Below are 19672 nucleotides of genomic sequence, written 5' to 3'. Positions count from 1 at the left end.
GGAGCTGCAAACCCTGAGTGGAAGGACGCAGGTGGACACAGGTATGACAGGCAGCGTACTGTGAAGATCACAGACATGATGTTTAGAAAGAACAGTAAACAGAGACAGCAGCAGATCCTGTGAGTCCTTTCGTCTCCTCCTCTGTTCTTCAGTCGCGATCTTTGGCTGCATCCACCAACGTGATGACACAAAGACATCTGAAGGCACATGATTTGTGTAACGTATCGAGGCAACGGTCAAGGGTTGTGATTGATAAACATTTGTGTTGCCTAATTGTGAAGTTGGCAATGTCAGACTGAGTTTATTGTGTGTGTTGGGCAGCCCATTAGAAGCACAGAAATGTCCTCTGATGGAAGTTCATCAGTGCGGACGCTGAGCATCAGGACGTTGGGGCAGATGTGGAGGCCGCGGTTTGATGCTGAGTTACCTTCTCGTGTTTCTTTTCCTTATCCGGCTTTCTGATGGTTTGTCGTGCTGCTGCACACTGTTGTTCCGACCTTCATCTCATTGCCTGGCTGTTCTTCAGATGAAGTTGCCTAAAGATGAACTCAATGACCTGCTTCATGACCCTCAGTAATACTAACCCTGAGCATGTTGCCCAACACCCAGCTGCTGCTGGTGAGTGTTGGTGTTTGTAGTTAGACACAAGACATGAACCTCTCTTTCTCTCCTGCTCGCTCACTCACTGAGTACATTGTGTGTGTGTGTGTGTGTGTGTGTGTGTGTGTGTGTGTGTGTGAATCTAAACGTTAAAGGTGTCCTACACCTGCTGGAATCATTCTTATGCGTACTATGAAATGTAATCTTGCCAGCACCACTGACACACACTAAGAATACACAGCTCAGGTGTGGTTGTCTCCTCAGGTGTGATCATCCGGTGGACAGTGCAGGTCTTTTCTCCTTCATGACATTTCATTGGCTGACTCCTCTGGCTGCGCACGCCCGCAGGACAGGACAGCTCCTATTGGACGACATCTGGCCTGTATCAGAACAAGAGGGTTGTCATGCCAACAGCCTGAGGTGGGAGGAGCTAATGAATGACTCTGTGACATATCAGGAAGTGACTGTTTTTTTAACATCAATTTAGAGCATTTCAAAAAGGTAGAATTTGTGTGTGTGTGTGTGTGTGTGTGTGTGTGTGTGTGTGTGTATGTGTGTGTGTGTGTAAAGAGGGATTTTGCATAAATCACCAGTCTATTTCCTTAGCTGTTAGCAACTTAAGTCAAATATGTCATTTCACCTTTTAGCAATATAGCAGTGCACAGCTAACTGACTAGCCTTGATATGCGCTTCTTATATTCATGTTAGCGCTATAATAGATAATAGCTAACTGGCTAACCTCATCTGAAGTCTCTTTATACTTGTCAGCAATGCAGCAGATTCCAGCTCGCTGATTAGCCTCTTTATATGTTGTTCTGTTACTCAGTGATGCTAATGAGCTAGCCCAGTCAGCACATTATCCTTCCCTTAGCATTGTAGCAGGCTGATGCTAACTGTTCATGTCCGCTCTGGATGTTCATCCTGTTTTCTGTGTGTCCGTAGGCCTTCACCGTGGTCACCGTGTTTAATGCCATGACCTTTGCTCTGAAGGTCACTCCCTTCTCTGTCAAGTCTCTGTCTGAGGCTTCAGTGGCCATAGAGAGATTCAAGGTCTGAGTCCTACCTACCTCCTTTTACCTATCTTCAGTCCTACCTGCCGACCTTCCTGCCAATCTATTTACCAATTTTCGATACCAAGCTTTTTTCCTACCTGTATACACCCATCAATGTTTCTTCCAACCTACCGTCCGACTCAAATGCCTTTTTCCCCCCTTCCTACCTACCTACAGTACCTTCTTTCCTACCTTCCTACCTATATGTCTACCTCCCCTGTTGTTAATGCAGCGTGCTCTCTCTCTTCTAGCATGACCTACCTGCATCCTTGCACTGGTCCAGGGGTTCATTCGTTCACTGGCTGCATCTCTGTCCTCGTCTCTCTTGTTAGAGTCTCTTCCTGTTGCCAGAGGTCGACAGCGCCCGTGCGTTGCCTGGTGACCCTCAGGTTGCCGTGGAGATTTGCGGGGCCAGTCTGGCGTGGGACGGCAGCGGGCAGAGCGCTCAGCCCAGCCCATGTGTCCGACCAGCCAGCCGACAGCAGCACAGAGAGTAAACCTGATATTTACGTTATGTGTGTTTACAGAGACGGTCCTCCTCTGATGATGCGTTCAGGTGCTTCTCTTCACACCTGTAGTATAAATGTCCTCATTTCGCAGCAGGACGTGTCTCTGCTCTCCTGCTTTACTTTGTTTCACACAGAGTTAGAACAGATCAGGAGGGGGCGGAGCTTAATAACCTGTGCTGATTCTCAGGTGTGTGGAGGAGGAGGAAGAGGAGCAGGAGGAGTTGACTGGCTCCCTGCTGAGGGGAGGAGGAGGAGGAGCCTCAAGTCCAGGGGAGAAAGAGGAGGACTGCCCCCCCCTCCTGCCTGCCCCCCCTGCCTCCCTGCGCCTTCAGAGGACGCTGCACGGCATCGACCTGAGAGTCCAGCAGGTGGGAGCAGAGTGAGGTCCAGGTAGGCAGCACCTGAGTGAGTGTGAGACAGCTCTGACACCTGTCTGTCTGCTCAGGGGAAGCTGCTCGGAGTCTGCGGGAGCGTCGGCAGCGGAAAAACCTCCCTGGTCTCCGCCATCTTAGGACAGGTGATGTTACCTGCAGCAGTGATGTCACAACCTCCTGTAACCTGACCTCCTACTGTTCCTACCCGACACAGCTGATTGATTTATTACAGATTATTAATTATTAATTACTGATTGTTGGTTGTTGGTTGGTTTGTCGGCAGATGGCGGTGCTGGAGGGCAGTGTGGCTGTCAGAGGGAGGCTGGCCTACGTCGCTCAGCAGGCCTGGATCCTAAATGCCACACTGAGAGACAACATCCTGTTTGGACAGGAGTACCAGGAGGACAGGTGAGAGAAGGACAGGTGTCCTGGAGACACTGACCTGGTCCCTCGAGGAGGACAGGCTGACGGACGTGTGGTTGTCTCTCTGTCTGTCTCTGCAGGTATCAGTCCGTGCTTAGCGCCTGCTGTCTCAGACCAGACCTCGCCCTGCTGCCCAACGCTGACCTGACAGAGGTGACATCACTTCCTGTCTGTACTGTAGTCTGTGATAGAGTGACGTCTGCAGGTAGAGGTGTGGGCCCACACATCAGTGCGGTCACTGTTACACCCCGTTGATGATGCTGTAACTGCTCGAACAGTAGCAAAGTGCTAACATGGATGCTAACAGTAAACATGAGGAGTTCAATCTCCACCACAGGAACATAACAACCTGCTTCTTCCCTGAACCTTTCAAAGAACCTTCGTGTTTCTGGCACAAGGTTCCTCTCCTGTTTTACAGTGTAGAAAAGTATGTCATTAAACAGGTGACGTGGCAACATCATGTTTCAGGTCAGTTAGTGGGACAGGAAACAGGGAGGAAGGGGCGTCTCTTCACCGAATCTACCGATCAATAGTTGTCCCTGAACAGTCCGACACGTCGACCTGCTTTGAGATCCTTCGTTTGCTCCACTGCAGCATCATGATGGTTTATAGTTCTATAATGTCGCTGCATCTTTTGATTCTGTTCTGGACTGGAGTATGAAGGTCGGGGACATTGCCCCTGATCTGGGTGGAGATATGTTTAAAAGACCTCTCAGCTCCCTGAGGAGAGATTATGGGAGGGTGCATCAGGCTCAGATTCAGGAGGAGCGTGTTGGAGGCGTCCGGTCTACATTCGTTGTGTGTGGAGTCTCTCCATCAGAGTGTCTTGGAGAGGTTCAGAAGGAGTTCAGAGCTGTTAACACAACCTTTCACTCGGTGTATAGCTGGACTGAGCACACACTCAGCTGCAGATCAGATCTCTGCTTTGTGCTTGGTGAGGTGTCTTCTGGATGCAGCTCTTTTCTCTGCAGATGATGTAGCTCTATTGGCACTTCAGACTTTGTCCTCCAGTGAACACCCGGGCACTTTGAATCACGAGTCTGGGCATGAGGGTCAGCAGCTCCAAGTCTGAGGTCAACCTTCAAGCAGGCTGGGAAACGAGAGGTGGGAGCGGGTCACTTCCCCAAGTGAAGGCGGTCAGATATCTCCAGTTTCATTGTCTTGTGAGGGTAGGATGGAGCGTGGGATTGATAGGTGGAGCTGATTAGTACAGCTGATGCTGTCTTGGTGAAGAAAGAGCTGAACCTAAAGCTCTTAGTGTGTTGGTTCATGTTCTTTACAACCATCTGCATCATAATCATGAACTTTGGCAGCAGCTGAAGAAGCAACTGTCCCTCACAGGGTTTGGAGGCTTTGTGTCAGGAGCTAAGACTTTGGAGAGCAGCTGCTCCTCCACATTTAAAAGAGTCTGTAGGTTTGGGTACAGGATCATGTGCCAGTCCTTTAACACCTCAGGATCCTGCAGGAGGAGCTGGGGGACGAGGGAGGAGGACATCTGCGCTGCCTCTTTTTATTCCTGCAGTTTCAAAAGTTTTGGAGTTGAAACAAGAACCACGTTGTAAGAGCCATATTCATGTTTTTGGGTAAAGCTGTTTTGTTTTTGTGCCACTGGGTGTCGCTGCACTATTGCTTATGGTAAAAGGTATAAAGGTATGCTGATAGTAAATGTATGTGTGTGTTTGACCCCGGAAGGGCAAACGGTTTTTGCCCGCTGTGGCGGCAGGCGGCATGGCAAACCGCAGCTGTATCGTGTGTATTGTTTGATCGCTCGTGAATGGAAACTGGATGCTGTATCAACGCTGCATGGTGATTGGAATAAATGGATTGTATTATGCAAACTTAAGACGCCTGCAGAGATCTTATTGAAAACACCAAAGCTAACCGTATCGTATTGAAGTGTACAGCGCGTCAGCCATCGGCAGCTTTAGTACTAGACTAAGCTTCTACACACGTGATGATCCAAAGATCACTCCTCAGCCTGACTCTGTTTGTGTTGGTTTACCTGCTCAGGTTAGATTTCAAGATCTTCAGTGTTTGGCATCAAATTTATGCTTTGCTCCGTTACACCTCCAAACCAGGAGGGGGCATCAGACTGCAGATTTGTCCTTGTTAGACAACACATGTTTCATCTCAGCTGTTTTGAAGTCTTGTTTCTGTCCCATCAGATCGGCGAGCGCGGCGCCAACCTGAGCGGTGGGCAGCGGCAGCGAATCAGCTTGGCCCGTGCCCTCTACAGCGACCGAGACGTTTACATCCTGGATGACCCGCTAAGCGCACTTGATGCTCACGTGGCCAACCACGTGGCCAACCACGTGTTCCACAACGCCATCAGGAAGCAGCTTCGCCACAAGACTGTTGTCTTCGTCACCCACCAGCTGCAGGTGAGCCTCTCACAGGTACAGGCTGTAACACACAGGCTGCCATGGAGATAACCTGTGTGTGTGTGTGTGTGTGTGTGTGTGTGTGTGTGTGTGTGTGTGTGTGTGTGCGTGCGCAGTACCTGGTGGACTGTGATGATGTCATCCTGATGAGGGAGGGGTGTATAGAGGTTGTCATGGTAACCATGACAACCTGATGAAACTGAATATGGACTATGCCGCCATGTTCAACCACTTCCAGCTGGGAGACACTCCTCTCATAGAGGTACCTGTCTGTCTGCCTATCTGCCCACTGTCTGTCTCTTATCATTACCTGTCTGTCCTCCTGTCCGTCTCTTATCATTACCTGTCTGTCTTCCTGTCCGTCTCTTATCATTACCTGTCTGTCCTCCTGTCCGTCTCTTATCATTACCTGTCTGTCCTCCTGTCCGTCTCTTATCATTACCTGTCTGTCCTCCTGTCCGTCTCTTATCATTACCTGTCTGTTTGTTTCAGGCTCCCAGCAGGAAGACAGGTGTCTCTCAGAGGAAACCAGCAGACAGTAAACCCGGATCAGTGAAGAAGAACGCCCCGGTCGTCACAGATAACGGTAACCTCTGATCTGAGTGTTCTTAATGGTTAATCGAAACAAGGGCAACAGGAACAGCTTCTGATTGTTTCGGTGTTCCTTATAAGATAAATATGGTGGCTATAAATGGCCACGCCTCCTTCTCAGCTTTTTGTCTGCTCAAAGGTTTCCTTGTTTTTGGTCATGTACCTTTAAAGGGGAGGAGCAGCAGTGTGGGGGCGTGGCCTGGCCCGTGTTCCAGCTGTACATGGCAGCGTGTGGTGGCTCCGCCTCCTGCCTGCTGATCCTGGCTCTGTTTGTTCTCAATGTGGGAAGCTCCGCCTTCTGCCAGTGGTGGCTCAGCCACTGGATCAACCAGGGCAGCGGGGTGAGGCTCCTTCCCCTCAATGACATCATCACCATCACCTCCTCCTCGTCATTACCTCTTCCTTCTAATCAACGCCTCCTCATTGTCTCCTCCTCCCCTCATCATCATCACCTCCTCCTGGTCACCTCCTCCCAGTGACTCCTCCACTGTCTCTTGTTTCTAGAACACCACAGTAACTGAGGGCAACAGCTCGTCTGTGAGCTTCAGCATGAAGGACAATCCCATGATGCAACACTACGCTGCTGTGTACGCCTCCTCCATGGGAGTCATGCTGCTCCTCAAGCTCGTCAGAGGCATCACCTTTGTCAAGGTCAGGAGGTCAGACAATGTCTGTGATGAGTTCAGGTACACAGATCGATTAATCATGTCTGTGATGAGTTCAGGAACACAGATTGATCCGTAGTGTCTGTGATGAGTTCAGGTACACAGATTGATTAATCATGTCTGTGATGAGTTCAGGAACACAGATCGATTAATCATGTCTGTGATGAGTTCAGGAACACAGATCGATTAATGATGTCTGTGATAAGTTCAGGTACACAGATTGATTAATCATGTCTGTGATGAGTTCAGGAACACAGATCGATTAATGATGTCTGTGATAAGTTCAGGTACACAGATTGATTAATCATGTCTGTGATGAGTTCGGGTACACAGATTGATCCGTAGTGTCTGTGATGAGTACAGGTACACAGATTGATTAATCATGTCTGTGATGAGTTCAGGAACACAGATCGATTAATCATGTCTGTGATGAGTTCAGGTACACAGATCGATTAATCATGTCTGTGATGAGTTCAGGTACACAGATTGATTTGTAATGTCTGTGATGAGTTCAGGTACACAGATTGATTGATCATTTCTGTGATGAGTTCAGGTACACAGATCAATTAATCATGTCTGTGATGAGTTCAGGTACACAGATTGATTAATCATGTCTGTGGTGAGTTCAGGAACACAGATCAATTAATCATGTCTGTGGTGAGTTCAGGAACACAGATTGATTTGTAATGTCTGTGATGAGTTCAGGTACATAGATTGATTTGTAATGTCTGTGATGAGTTCAGGTACACAGATTGATTTGTAATGTCTGTGATGAGTTCAGGTACATAGATTGATTTGTAATGTCTGTGATGAGTTCGGGCACACAGATTGATTTGTAATGTCTGTGATGAGTTCAGGTACATAGATTGATTTGTAATGTCTGTGATGAGTTCGGGCACACAGATTGATTTGTAATGTCTGTGATGAGTTCAGGTACATAGATTGATTTGTAATGTCTGTGATGAGTTCGGGCACACAGATTGATTTGTAATGTTTGTGATGAGTTCAGGAACACAGATTGATCCGTAGTGTCTGTGATGAGTTCAGGTACACAGATTGATTTGTAATGTCTGTGATGAGTTCGTGTACACAGATTGATTTGTAATGTCTGTGATGAGTTCAGGTACACAGATTGATTTGTAATGTCTGTGATGAGTTCAGGTACACAGATTGATTTGTAATGTCTGTGATGAGTTCAGGTACACAGATTGATCCGTAGTGTCTGTGATGAGTTCAGGTACACAGATTGATTTGTAATGTCTGTGATGAGTTCGGGCACACAGATTGATTTGTAATGTCTGTGATGAGTTCAGGTACACAGATTGATCCGTAGTGTCTGTGATGAGTTCAGGTACACAGATTGATTTGTAATGTCTGTGATGAGTTCAGGTACACAGATTGATCCGTAGTGTCTGTGATGAGTTCAGGTACACAGATTGATTTGTAATGTCTGTGATGAGTTCGGGCACACAGATTGATTTGTAATGTCTGTGATGAGTTCGGGTACACAGATTGATCCGTAGTGTCTGTGATGAGTTCAGGTACACAGATTGATCCGTAGTGTCTGTGATGAGTTCAGGTACACAGATTGATTTGTAATGTCTGTGATGAGTTCAGGTACACAGATTGATCCGTAGTGTCTGTGATGAGTTCAGGTACACAGATTGATTTGTAATGTCTGTGATGAGTTCGGGTACACAGATTGATCCGTAGTGTCTGTGATGAGTTCAGGTACACAGATTGATTTGTAATGTCTGTGATGAGTTCGGGTACACAGGCATCATGTGTACAATGGTGGGCATGTCCTGCAGGGAACTCTGCTCGCCTCCTCTAAGCTGCATGACCAGCTCTTCCATAAGATCCTTCGCTGCCCCATGAAGTTCTTCGACACAACACCCACAGCACGAATCCTCAACCGCTTCTCCAAGGACATGGATGAAGGTGAAACACGAGACTGCACCGCCGTCCCAGACGCTGACCTGCACCTGCCTGGAAATCTACCTGATGTCTTTGTTTTTCCCCCCAGTCGACACCCGTCTGCCCTTCCAGGCCGAGATGTTCATCCAGAACCTGATCCTGGTCTTCTTTTGCCTCGGCGTCATCAGCTGGGTTTTCCCATGGTTCCTGGTGGCGGTGGGTCCCCTGGTGTTGCTGTTCGTGGCGCTCCACAGCGTCTCTAGGGTCTTTATTCGGGAGCTGAAGCGCCTGGACAACTTGACGATGACGCCCTTCATGTCCCACATCACCTCCAGCATCCAGGGCCTGTCCACACTGCAGGCCTACGGCCGGGGCTATGACTTCCTCTCCAGGTCAGGGTTGGAACCAGGTCGTTAAATATTCAGAGTTTGATCCAGGAGCCAGGCCCCACATCTGACCATGTTGCTGTTTCTAGGTACCAGGTTCTGCTGGACCAGAACCAGGCTCCGTTCTACCTGTTCAGCTGTGCGATGCGCTGGCTGGCGGTGCGTCTGGACATCATCAGTGTAGCTCTGATCAGCATCACCGCCCTGATGATGGTCCTGATGCATGGGCAAATATCCCCTGCCTACGCTGGCCTTGCCATCTCCTATGCTGTGCAGGTAACCTGAAGGCATCGCCCTGCAGGTGTTGTCAGGTGAGCTTTAGGACTGGTGTCCTGAATTTGTCCGTCCTTCTGTCAGTTAACAGGCTTGTACCAGTTCACCGTGCGTCTGGCGTCTGAGACTGAAGCTCGCTTCACCTCCGTTGAGAGAATTCACCACTACATCCAGGTACTGAACCAACCTTTATCACTGTAAGCACATCCATCAGCGCTTAGACACATCCATCAGCGCTTAGACACATCCATCAGCGTTTAGACACATCCATCAGCGCTTAGACACATCCATCACATCCCTGATCAGACCTGCGGTGATGTAGAGCGTCTCTACAAACAAGAACCAGAAAAGTAATCCAGATGAGAGCACTGAAAGGACCTGGTCCAGCAGCTGAGTCGGCTCACACGTGGTCTAAATAAAGCATCTCTGCATCTGAACACTTAGCCTCTTCAGGATAGCAACTAAAGAGGTTTAAAACAAAGACTGCAAGAGGTACACAGAGAAAGGCTTTATGGGTAAATTGAGGCTCACAGAGGAACGTGCACATGTTCTGATGCCCTAAGCATCAAACGCTCTGATTGGTGAGCTGGTACTTCCAGCACAGAGACACCTTGTGTTTGACATACAGCTGTTGTTCTCTGCAGCACATTTTCCATCATGATTCTGTCTGTGTCTCAGTCTCTGTCCCAGGAGGCCCCAGCCCGGGTCAAAGGTCGGGCCCCTCCGGCTGACTGGCCTCAGCAGGGGGAGCTGGTGCTCAAGGAGGTGGAGATGAGGTACCAGGACAACCTCCCTCTGGTCCTCAACAGGATCTCCTGCACCATCCGGCCCAAAGAGAAGATCGGCATTGTGGGAAGGACAGGATCAGGTAGGAGAACACACATCTAAAGAGAGAGAGAGAGAGAGAGAGAGGAGCTCTGTGTGTCAGATCCCCCGGCAGTCTAAACCTATAGCAGCATAACTCTGGGCTGGTCCCAGCCTGAGCCAGGCCTAACTATAAGCTTTATCACAGAGGAAAGTTTGAACTCTTAAACGAAGAGAGGGTGTCTGCCTCCCGGACCCTGACTGGTAGATTGTTCCAGAGGAGGGGGGCCTGGTAACTGAAGGCTCTACCTCCAACACTACTCTTAGAGACTGTGTGTGTGTGTGTGTGTGTGTGTGTGTGTGTGTGTGTGTTGGGTATCATTTGTAATTCTTTGCAGAGCAGGGCCAAAACAGGCCACAACTTATTTCACAGAAAAAGCTTTTCAGAAACCTTGACACGAGTCTTTCATATTCCTTCATATTTGGTTATGACTCAATAATAATCCATTCATTCTTTTTTCATGGCAGCAGTCTCAGAATCGATTCACTCACAGTTGAGGGAGCTGCTGCCCATGTGGGTGTTGAGGAGAGAGAAGTCGGAATGTTGGTGCATCATTGCAACTGAACCAGATAACAAACATGCAAAAGTCAAACCCCGGCCTGGACTAGCAGGTAGAAAAACTCCCTAAATCAGAATCAGTTGTTGTTGCCTCCTCAGGCGAGCACTCGCACAGATTGTGTCTCCCTGAGTGGAGGAAACAGTCATCAGATGTAAGGTCAGATCCTTCTCTGCCTGGTCCTGGATGGACTTGGACCTCTCTTCCAGTGGACATATTTTAGAACCTTTGATGCTAAACAAATAAAGAACAGGCTTATCACTAAAAAGTGCAAACATCCATTAAAGCTATAGATCATGATTAAGGTTAGCCTCCTGACGTTCTCCTCTTCCTTGCTCTCCACTCCTTCCTCATTCTCATGGCTTTCCTCGGGCCGCATTGTGACACCACCGTCTTCTCCACAGTCATGCTCTGTTGTCTGCACACGACATAATCTGCATTTAGATCAAACATTTTAATGTATATATTTGTACACAAACGACATTTCACCTGCTCAGAGTCAGTCAGCTTCACAGTCAGTAACTTCCCCTTGATCCAGTCCCAGACAGCATGTGGGCCGTCTTTGGTTTGAAGCATGGGTCTAACGCAGGCCACAAGTACGTTCCTGATGTCATCACGCTGTAAAACATAAATATTTTCTAAATATACAATTAAATCACAGGAATAGAATTATTTAATGTGTTCTTCATTCAATTCTTTATAGCCTCAGTCATTAACCTGGTACTGCTTGGACAGTTTTCCTAAATTCCGCGGCTCCTTGTGGCAATAAACGGTTGTAACTCTTGATTTTCCTGGCTGACGGTCGCTTTCCTTTTCAGACTGTTTGCTTCATCTGAGCGTCGAGTTTGTTTCTTCTTCTTTGGATTTTCACTTCTTGTTGAAGTTGTATCTGTAGTCATCCATCTTTTCTTTGTTTGTTCAGCCATAGTAGATTACTGTTTACTCGCAACACTTGCAAAGCAGCCGCTGTTATCAGCGGGCCATAGGCTCAGTCACCATGTGTTACCTCATTCAGAGAGAGAGGGAGACTTACAGACACTTATTTACATGAACGTCTCTTTAAAGGGCCAGTTTGCAGATTTTGAGTCTCAGTCCTGTCATGCTATCATGTGGAGCTAATGTCATTAGGTAGAAACAAATGCAGTTTGGCTCTGTGCCTTTAGAGGGCGCCATCCGCTTCTCCAATGGGCCCTGGAAAACCTCTGCCAGACTATGTAAAATGCGTCATCTGGCGGAGGCCAGGGAGCTCGCTAAACTACACTTCCTCAATCCAGGACGCCACCTCCGATGTCACGTCTCGTTCAGAATCGTCAGGTTTGAAATGTCGACTGCAGAGCTGAAGATGTTTCAGACGATCCACAGGTATATTCTCGTCGTGTTTCAGGGTCTGTCCCGCTCTGAGCCGTCGCCTGCAGTGAAACGGTAGTATTTTATTCCAGCATCTCTAACTGGGCTGTTCCTTTCAGAGAGAGGGGCGCAATGCATGCTGGGTGTTGTAGGATTGTAGAAAGAGCAGTTTGTATGACTTTCTCCACAGCTATGGGGCCAGTATCAAATATTATTGTTTCTATGGACCACAGAGAACACCAGCTGTGACTGACAGGGACTTTGTGTGTGTGTGTGTGTGTGTGTGTGTGTGTGTGTGTGTGTGTGTGTGTGTTACTGTGTGTGTTTCTGTGTGTGTTACTGTGTGTGTTTCTGTGTTACTGTGTGTGTTTCTGTGTTACTGTGTGTGTTACTGTGTGTGTTACTTTGTGTGTTACTGTGTGTGTTTCTGTGTTACTGTGTGTGTTACTGTGTGTGTTACTGTGTGTGTTACTGTGTTACTGTGTGTGTTACTGTGTGTGTTACTTTGTGTGTTACTGTGTGTGTTTCTGTGTGTGTTTCTGTGTTACTGTTTGTGTTACTGTGTTACTGTGTGTGTTACTGTGTGTGTTTCTGTGTTACTGTTTGTGTTACTGTGTTACTGTGTGTGTTACTGTTTGTGTTACTGTGTGTGTTACTGTTTGTGTTACTTTGTTACTGTGTGTGTTACTGTGTTACTGTGTGTGTTACTGTTTGTGTTACTTTGTTACTGTGTGTGTTACTGTGTTACTGTGTGTGTTACTGTTTGTGTTACTGTGTTACTGTGTGTGTTTCTGTGTGTGTTTCTGTGTTACTGTTTGTGTTACTGTGTTACTGTGTGTGTTACTGTTTGTGTTACTGTGTGTGTTACTGTTTGTGTTACTTTGTTACTGTGTGTGTTACTGTGTTACTGTGTGTGTTACTGTGTGTGTTTCTGTGTTACTGTGTGTGTTACTGTGTGTGTTTCTGTGTTACTGTGTGTGTTACTGTGTGTGTTTCTGTGTTACTGTGTGTGTTACTGTGTGTGTTACTGTGTGTGTTACTGTTTGTGTTACTGTGTGTGTTACTGTTTGTGTTACTTTGTTACTGTGTGTGTTACTGTGTGTGTTACTGTGTTACTGTGTGTGTTACTGTGTGTGTTTCTGTGTTACTGTGTGTGTTACTGTGTGTGTTTCTGTGTTACTGTGTGTGTTACTGTTTGTGTTACTGTGTTACTGTGTGTGTTACTGTGTGTGTTACTGTGTTACTGTGTGTGTTACTGTGTGTGTTACTGTGTTACTGTGTGTGTTACTGTGTGTGTTTCTGTGTTACTGTGTGTGTTACTGTGTGTGTTACTGTTTGTGTTACTTTGTTACTGTGTGTGTTACTGTGTGTGTTACTGTGTTACTGTGTGTGTTACTGTGTGTGTTTCTGTGTTACTGTGTGTGTTACTGTGTTACTGTGTGTTACTGTGTTACTGTGTGTGTTACTGTGTTACTGTGTGTGTTATTGTGTTACTGTGTGTGTTACTGTGTTACTGTGTGTGTTACTGTGTGTGTTTCTGTGTTACTGTGTGTGTTACTGTGTGTGTTACTGTGTGTGTTACTGTGTGTGTTTCTGTGTTACTGTGTGTGTTACTGTGTGTGTTTCTGTGTTACTGTGTGTGTTACTGTGTGTGTTACTGTGTCACTGTGTGTGTTACTGTAGCATTAGGCCGACAGAGTTCCAGTGACTGACATGAAGAGTCGGTGATGCAGCTCTGACACGAACATGAGACACGTAGAGAAATGAGATGATGGAAACATGACAGCAGCTCTTGTACGGTGTCGTTACAAACGTAGTGAGACATCAGATTCATGTTGTTTTACAAATGTTGATAAATGTGTGTGTGTCTGTGTGTGTCTGTGTGTTTGTGTTTCTGTGTTTGTGTAGGGAAGTCATCTCTGGGCGTGGTTTTGTTCAGGCTGGTGGAGCGCTGCGGAGGCTCCATCCTGGTCGACGGCATCGACATCAGTGACATCGGATTGGCCGACCTCCGCAGCAAGCTGTCAATCATCCCCCAGGACCCGGTGCTGTTCAGTGGGACAGTCAGGTACAAACACCTGAGGAAGACCACCTGATACCTGAAGCTCCTCAGAATGTGAATCATCCTGTGTGTGTTTCAGGTCCAACCTGGACCCCTTTAACCGGTACAGCGAGGAGCAGATCTGGAGCGCTCTGGGTCGCAGTCACATGAAGGAGTGTGTGAGTACATTATTGCAGTCTAACCTCAGGGGGGCGTCACACACATGCAGAGCACTTCTGCACGTCTGCCTGTCCTCTGCCTCGTGAACTTGATGTCTCACAGACGTCCTCTTGGTCAGTGTGTGTCTGCCCCCGTCTCTGCCACAGGTACACACTGATGGACTTAAACAACAAGGCGTTATTCTTTTACACACAGATCTATTGTCCCTCAGTCTGTCTCAACTATGGCGCAGGATAAAGGACAAAATTAATTATTAATATTGAGAGGCCGAAGGAGGCTCTGTCCTTGCCGAGGCCAGCTACTGATCTGGCCAAAGAAGAGCCAGCGCTGGTAACTGAGAGGCCGCGGTGGTGAATAAGAAGCCGCCTATTCATTCAACCAGGGCGGCAAGTCACGCGTCTTACATAGCAACCCACTGGATCGGCTACTGGCTAGGCTGGTCATTAGATTCCAAGAGGGGCGACTAGCACGCCTCACCTCCTGACACACTCTGTCCTGCAGACACTAACACACTTCATGTCATTCATTAAAAACATTCAAAGTGTCCACATTGATCAAATCCTGTACCTGCATCAGTGTTCCTCTGCAGGTGAGACTCAGCTTCGGTCAGGGAACCAACCGCTGACAGTTTCACATCTTTTCTGATGAAGCATGCTGGGAGAAGTTTCATGTGACCCTGAGATTAAACTGCTCACTTTAAATTGCCCCCGAGCAGGATTAGCTGGATGAACAATGAGTGTATCTACAGTAACACTGAAAGCACTCTCACACCTGTGGAGGACGGGCTCTCTGAAGGTCACAGCTCACCTGTCCTGATGGAGCGACTGATGCAGGACCTCAGATAGAAACATGAACAACAGAAGAGAATAAGAACCAAAGATGGTTCTCCAGGATAATCACGAGGAGCAGAGCCCCTCACCTGCCCACCTGCTGAGTGACTTCCTGTGTGTCCCTCAGGTGTCCCAGCTGCCCCTGAAGTTAGAGTCGGAGGTGGTGGAGAACGGAGAGAACTTCTCGGTGGGAGAGAGACAGCTGCTGTGTGTGGCCAGAGCTCTGCTGAGACAGTGCAAGGTGAGACACAGCAGGAACTGCTTTGATCCCTCGTCCCCCCTTGTTCTGTCATCTGATTGGTCGGCTTCGCTCTCTCAGGTCCTGATCCTTGACGAGGCGACAGCCGCCATGGACGCAGAGACGGACACTCTGATCCAGGAGACCATCAGGTCTTCGTTCCAGGACTGCACCACCCTGACCATCGCTCACCGCCTCCACACCGTCCTCGCCTCAGACCGCATCATGGTGCTCAACCAGGGACAGGTACGGAACCGGCCAATCAGAGCTCAGCAGGTGTCAGCAGTCTGAGTCTGGAGACATTTCAGACACGGCGTAAACAAGCGTCTTTTCCCCAAAGTGTCTGAATTTTTTGTCGTAAAGGTAAAGGTATGGTGGCCCTGAGGGCCAAAACACAACAACATTTCAGATTCAGCAGCTGAGTGCACCAGCTGGGCGTAAAAAATTGGTCTTATCTCTTACGTCCGACTTAGTAATGACCGACTTCTTAATTGGAATTTAAAGTCTAACTGACACCGGTGGGAGCTGCGCCTGGTCACTTGAAACACTTGAAAAGTGGTGACTGTTACCAAGCCACACACGTCCACTCGCTAACCTCTGTCATCAAATGATCGACAGGAGATATGGATAACAAAACAAGAGTGAAATGAGGAAATCTTACGCCTGCTCCATCCGAGGCGTAAAAGATACACCCGGGTGCGACACGTTCAGGGCTCACGTCTAACTGGTGCACAGGGCGTAATTTAAAGTCTGTCGTAACTTTCAGCTCTAAGTCGGGCGTGAGGTTACGAGCAGGCGTACGCCCCGCTGGTGCACTCGGCTCCTGGAAAACAAAAGACAACACCTGTTGTACTTCTTCCTGCAGTAGACGACAGCGTGACGTCACAGAGCTGGGACATCACAGAGATGAGTACAGGAGGCTCTGATGGAACATGACCTTGTGTGTGTGTGTGAGTGAATTTGAGATATGAAGCGACCTGTCACCTGCGTATGAATGTATTTGATGTTCTTCATCATCTGTTTTCAACTGGAAAACATTTATTCCCGTGTTTGTTTTTCAGTGACAAACTGTGTGATTCACTGTGAATGTTCATGTACCGTCCACTGGGTCTCATTCACGAAACGTGAACAGAACGAATTTGTGTGTAAACTGTTCGCAGACGGAAATTTACGTGCATCTCCGCTTTCATCAATATTTTAGTAGCTCCGATCTTTTCGTAGCTACTAACAAACTCTACACATGCTGCTGACCACGCGTAGTGCTTGTGTGAATTTAAGAATGCACATAAATAATGCTGGTCACTATTGGAAATTACAATTTTAATTCATATTGGGCTCTGGTATGTACACAATACGCAGATGCCTTTGAAACACGTGATGTAGCCTAAACATGACAAACGATTAAAATATAACACATTTAGAAAATTATTTGAGACAACACGGTTTTTTTTTTTGTGTGGCTCTTTGATCATCTGAAAGAAACCTTTAATAAATCTGATTTGAAAAATGTTTAATTTACGTTGGCTGCAGACGGACTTATTTGGAGCTGTATGAAACAGAGCTTTAGGCGATGCATACAAAACTGCTGTGGGCTATATGTTATCCGTATCCTTTGTTACAATAGATGTTAAATAGCTCTACACTCGACAGCCATCACTGATTCAGATTTGATCCATTACGCACAATATAACATTTCTGGTTTCCCGTTTCCACTTCATTCAATCCGGAGAGAAAACCCCACAAATGAATCTTCTGTTTGTTTGGTGAGACTGTACGACCTAGGTTAAACTACACTGACCACTAAGCTATCAGTGATGGTTTAATGTATTATGATACAACACTTACCACCTTACCATCTGGGTTTGATGTTGACTCCAGTGGAGGCATGTCGCTGTCTCCGTCAGGTATAATTCCTGACAGAGAGGTCTCCCCAATTCTGCCAGCGATGTGACTGTGAGCCTCCTCCTCCTGTGGCTGATGTATTTTTTTTGTGCTGCGTTTCCTCCAGTTTCATGTGAAACCATTTATGCTTCACCTCGGACACGGTTCTTTGGACTACAGAGACAACATTAACGGCATCTGTCACTCCCTCCAGGCCTTCGCTCTGCCTGTCCCTGTCACACCACTGCTAACAGATGAAAATAAAATGTGTTCTCTTAACTCCACTTCACCCAAAATTATTTCTATCTCCGCTTCGGAAAAATTATTTTTTCTTTCTCTCTCTTTCTTTGTTTGCGCCATGACTGACAGGTCGACTGGATGCATCTACACCTCCTTATATGGTGGTCATTGGCAATTCATGGGCGTGGATTTATGCTAACAGCTGATTACCGGGAGCGCGCTGTCACTTTACGATGGATTGGCATTCCTGATCATACGTGTGTTTACGATCAGATCTGAGTTTCCCGCGGTGTTCATGAATCCGGAGTAGGTTTTCAGTAGCGTAGGCTTTTATGTGCAAATCTACGCACACGTTTACTAACGTTTCATGAATGAGACCCAGTGAGCGCTGATCATCAGCTGAACATCACATCCAAGTTACTCTCGTCAAAAAATCTTTCTGTAAATGTTTTACAGAAAAACGTTTCCTCTGATTTGTTTGGTTCAGGTGGCCGAGTTTGACGAGCCCTCCAAGCTGCTGGCCAATGAGAACTCTCGACTGTGCTCCATGCTGGCTGCCATGGAAAACAAGATCTCTGTCCGAGGATGAGGAGGATGGAGGATGAAGGATGAAGAGGATAAAGGAGGTCTGGATCACACAGGGTCGGTTTGTGTTCATGTTTCAGCTCTGATGATCTCAGCGGATGGTGCGGTGCTCCATACTTTAAACCATTCGACAACAAACTTTGTAGGTCCAACCATCCACCTCTGACCTCTGACCTCAGTGCAGGATGATGACATCACGCCTCCTGGAAGTGAAAGAATCCAAACAGACGAGTAAATAAAGATCTTGTTGTACGAAACATTTTGTTCGTCTCTTAAACAGAAACAGATCAAATGTTTTGTGTGTTTATCCGGTTGTGATGTCACCATCAGACACCTGGAAACACCTGGATGATAAGCAGGTGGTTCACTGATCCAGGGTCTGTGTGTGTGTTGAGTTCTAATATCAATATCAGATATCAGCTATACAATCGGATAATATTAATCCTGTTCATGAAAACAGGTGTAAATAACTGAGAGCAATAATGTGATCCTTTCATATCACCTCCGCTGTGTCACTCCTCTTTTCTTCTCTCTGTTTAAAGTGTGTGTGTGTGTGTGTGTGTGTGTGTGTGTGTGTGTGTGTGTGTGTGTGTGTGTGCGTGTGCGTGTGCGTGTGCGAGTGCGAGTGCGTGTCTCTGTCTGTGTCTGTGTCTGTGTGTCTGTGTCTGTGTGTCTGTGTCTGTGTCTGTGTCTGTCTGTGTGTGTGTGTGTCTGTGTGTGTGTCTGTGTGTCTGTGTGTCTGTGTCTGTGTGTCTGTGTGTCTGTGTGTGTGATATGTGGGTCTGATATATTGTCAATAAAGTTATTTTAAGATGAAAGACTTGAGATGATTCTGCTGAGTGAACTTATAACGACCACCAACCTGTTCAGTCTAGTTAAGTCTATTTTAGTCTAGTCTAGTCTAGTTTAGTTTAGTCTAGTTTAGTTTAGTCTAGGTTAGTTTAGTCTAGTTTAGTTTAGTTTACTTTGGTTTAGTCTAGTCTAGTTTAGTTTACTTTGGTTTAGTCTAGTTTAGTTTAGTCTAGGTTAGTTTAGTCTAGTCTAGTTTAGTTTAGTTTACTTTGGTTTAGTCTAGTCTAGTCTAGTTTAGTTTAGTCTAGGTTAGTCTAGTCTAGTTTAGTTTAGTCTAGGTTAGTCTAGTCTAGTTTAGTTTAGTTTACTTTGGTTTAGTCTAGTTTAGTTTGGTCTATGTTAGTTTAGTGTACAGACCAGTTTTCATGAACTAACGAGGTGACTTAAATGTCCTGTTGTGTCCTGGTGATGTCTCGTTCTTCAGTCGCAGCTCGGTTTGTTTCTCTGCCCTCTGTTAGTTAAACCTTTACTTACTTTAACCTTAATAACATCATGATAATCATTGTTATTATTAGTAATAATTATTATCATTATCATAAATAAACATGATGATTGTCACTGACACAGGCAATGACTGAATGAACGAGCTGTGTGTTTTGTGTTCTTCCACAGTACAAACTTATGTTGATGTAATCTTAACATGTCAATTAAACCATCTGTACACCAGAACACCTTTACTAACACTCTGGAGTCATCTGATCCCCTCACCAGTTAAATGCATCATATTCTTAATGTATTAAATGACGGTCTTTCTGCATCACGTGATCATATCTAGCTGTTAATGAATGAATCACGTGGTTGACCTTTGACCTGCTTCTGCTCAGCTTGGCTCCACAGCGCCCTCCTCCGGCTTGCTGAAACTTTCCCCCGCCGTTGTTACTTCCTG

The 19672-nt window shown here is 46.7% G+C and overlaps 1 protein-coding gene across 1 annotated transcript; it reads left to right on the top strand.

Annotated features, from left to right (window-relative positions):
- Positions 1–950: 950 nt before the first annotated feature.
- abcc5 (ATP-binding cassette, sub-family C (CFTR/MRP), member 5) lies at positions 951–18859 on the top strand. Its single transcript, XM_069668029.1, is given in 23 exon segments — positions 951–1020; positions 1543–1650; positions 1985–2145; positions 2349–2529; positions 2607–2678; positions 2819–2943; positions 3039–3111; positions 5124–5339; positions 5456–5509; positions 5512–5601; positions 5832–5925; positions 6102–6271; positions 6435–6581; positions 8407–8536; positions 8622–8904; positions 8988–9174; positions 9256–9345; positions 9850–10039; positions 13848–14007; positions 14081–14159; positions 15118–15231; positions 15310–15474; positions 17837–18859. Coding segments are annotated over 22 exon segments (2961 nt in total). The 5' UTR covers positions 951–1020; positions 1543–1572; the 3' UTR covers positions 17939–18859.
- The last annotated feature ends 813 nt before the right edge of the window (positions 18860–19672 follow it).

This window comes from Semicossyphus pulcher, unplaced genomic scaffold, assembly GCF_022749685.1.
Source record: "Semicossyphus pulcher isolate SPU_LCO1_2020_fin unplaced genomic scaffold, fSemPul1.0.p SCAF_19, whole genome shotgun sequence".
Lineage (NCBI taxonomy): Eukaryota > Metazoa > Chordata > Actinopteri > Labriformes > Labridae > Semicossyphus > Semicossyphus pulcher.
The sequence above is the reverse complement of the archived record's forward strand: the minus strand, read 5'-3'. Positions and strand labels throughout refer to the sequence as shown.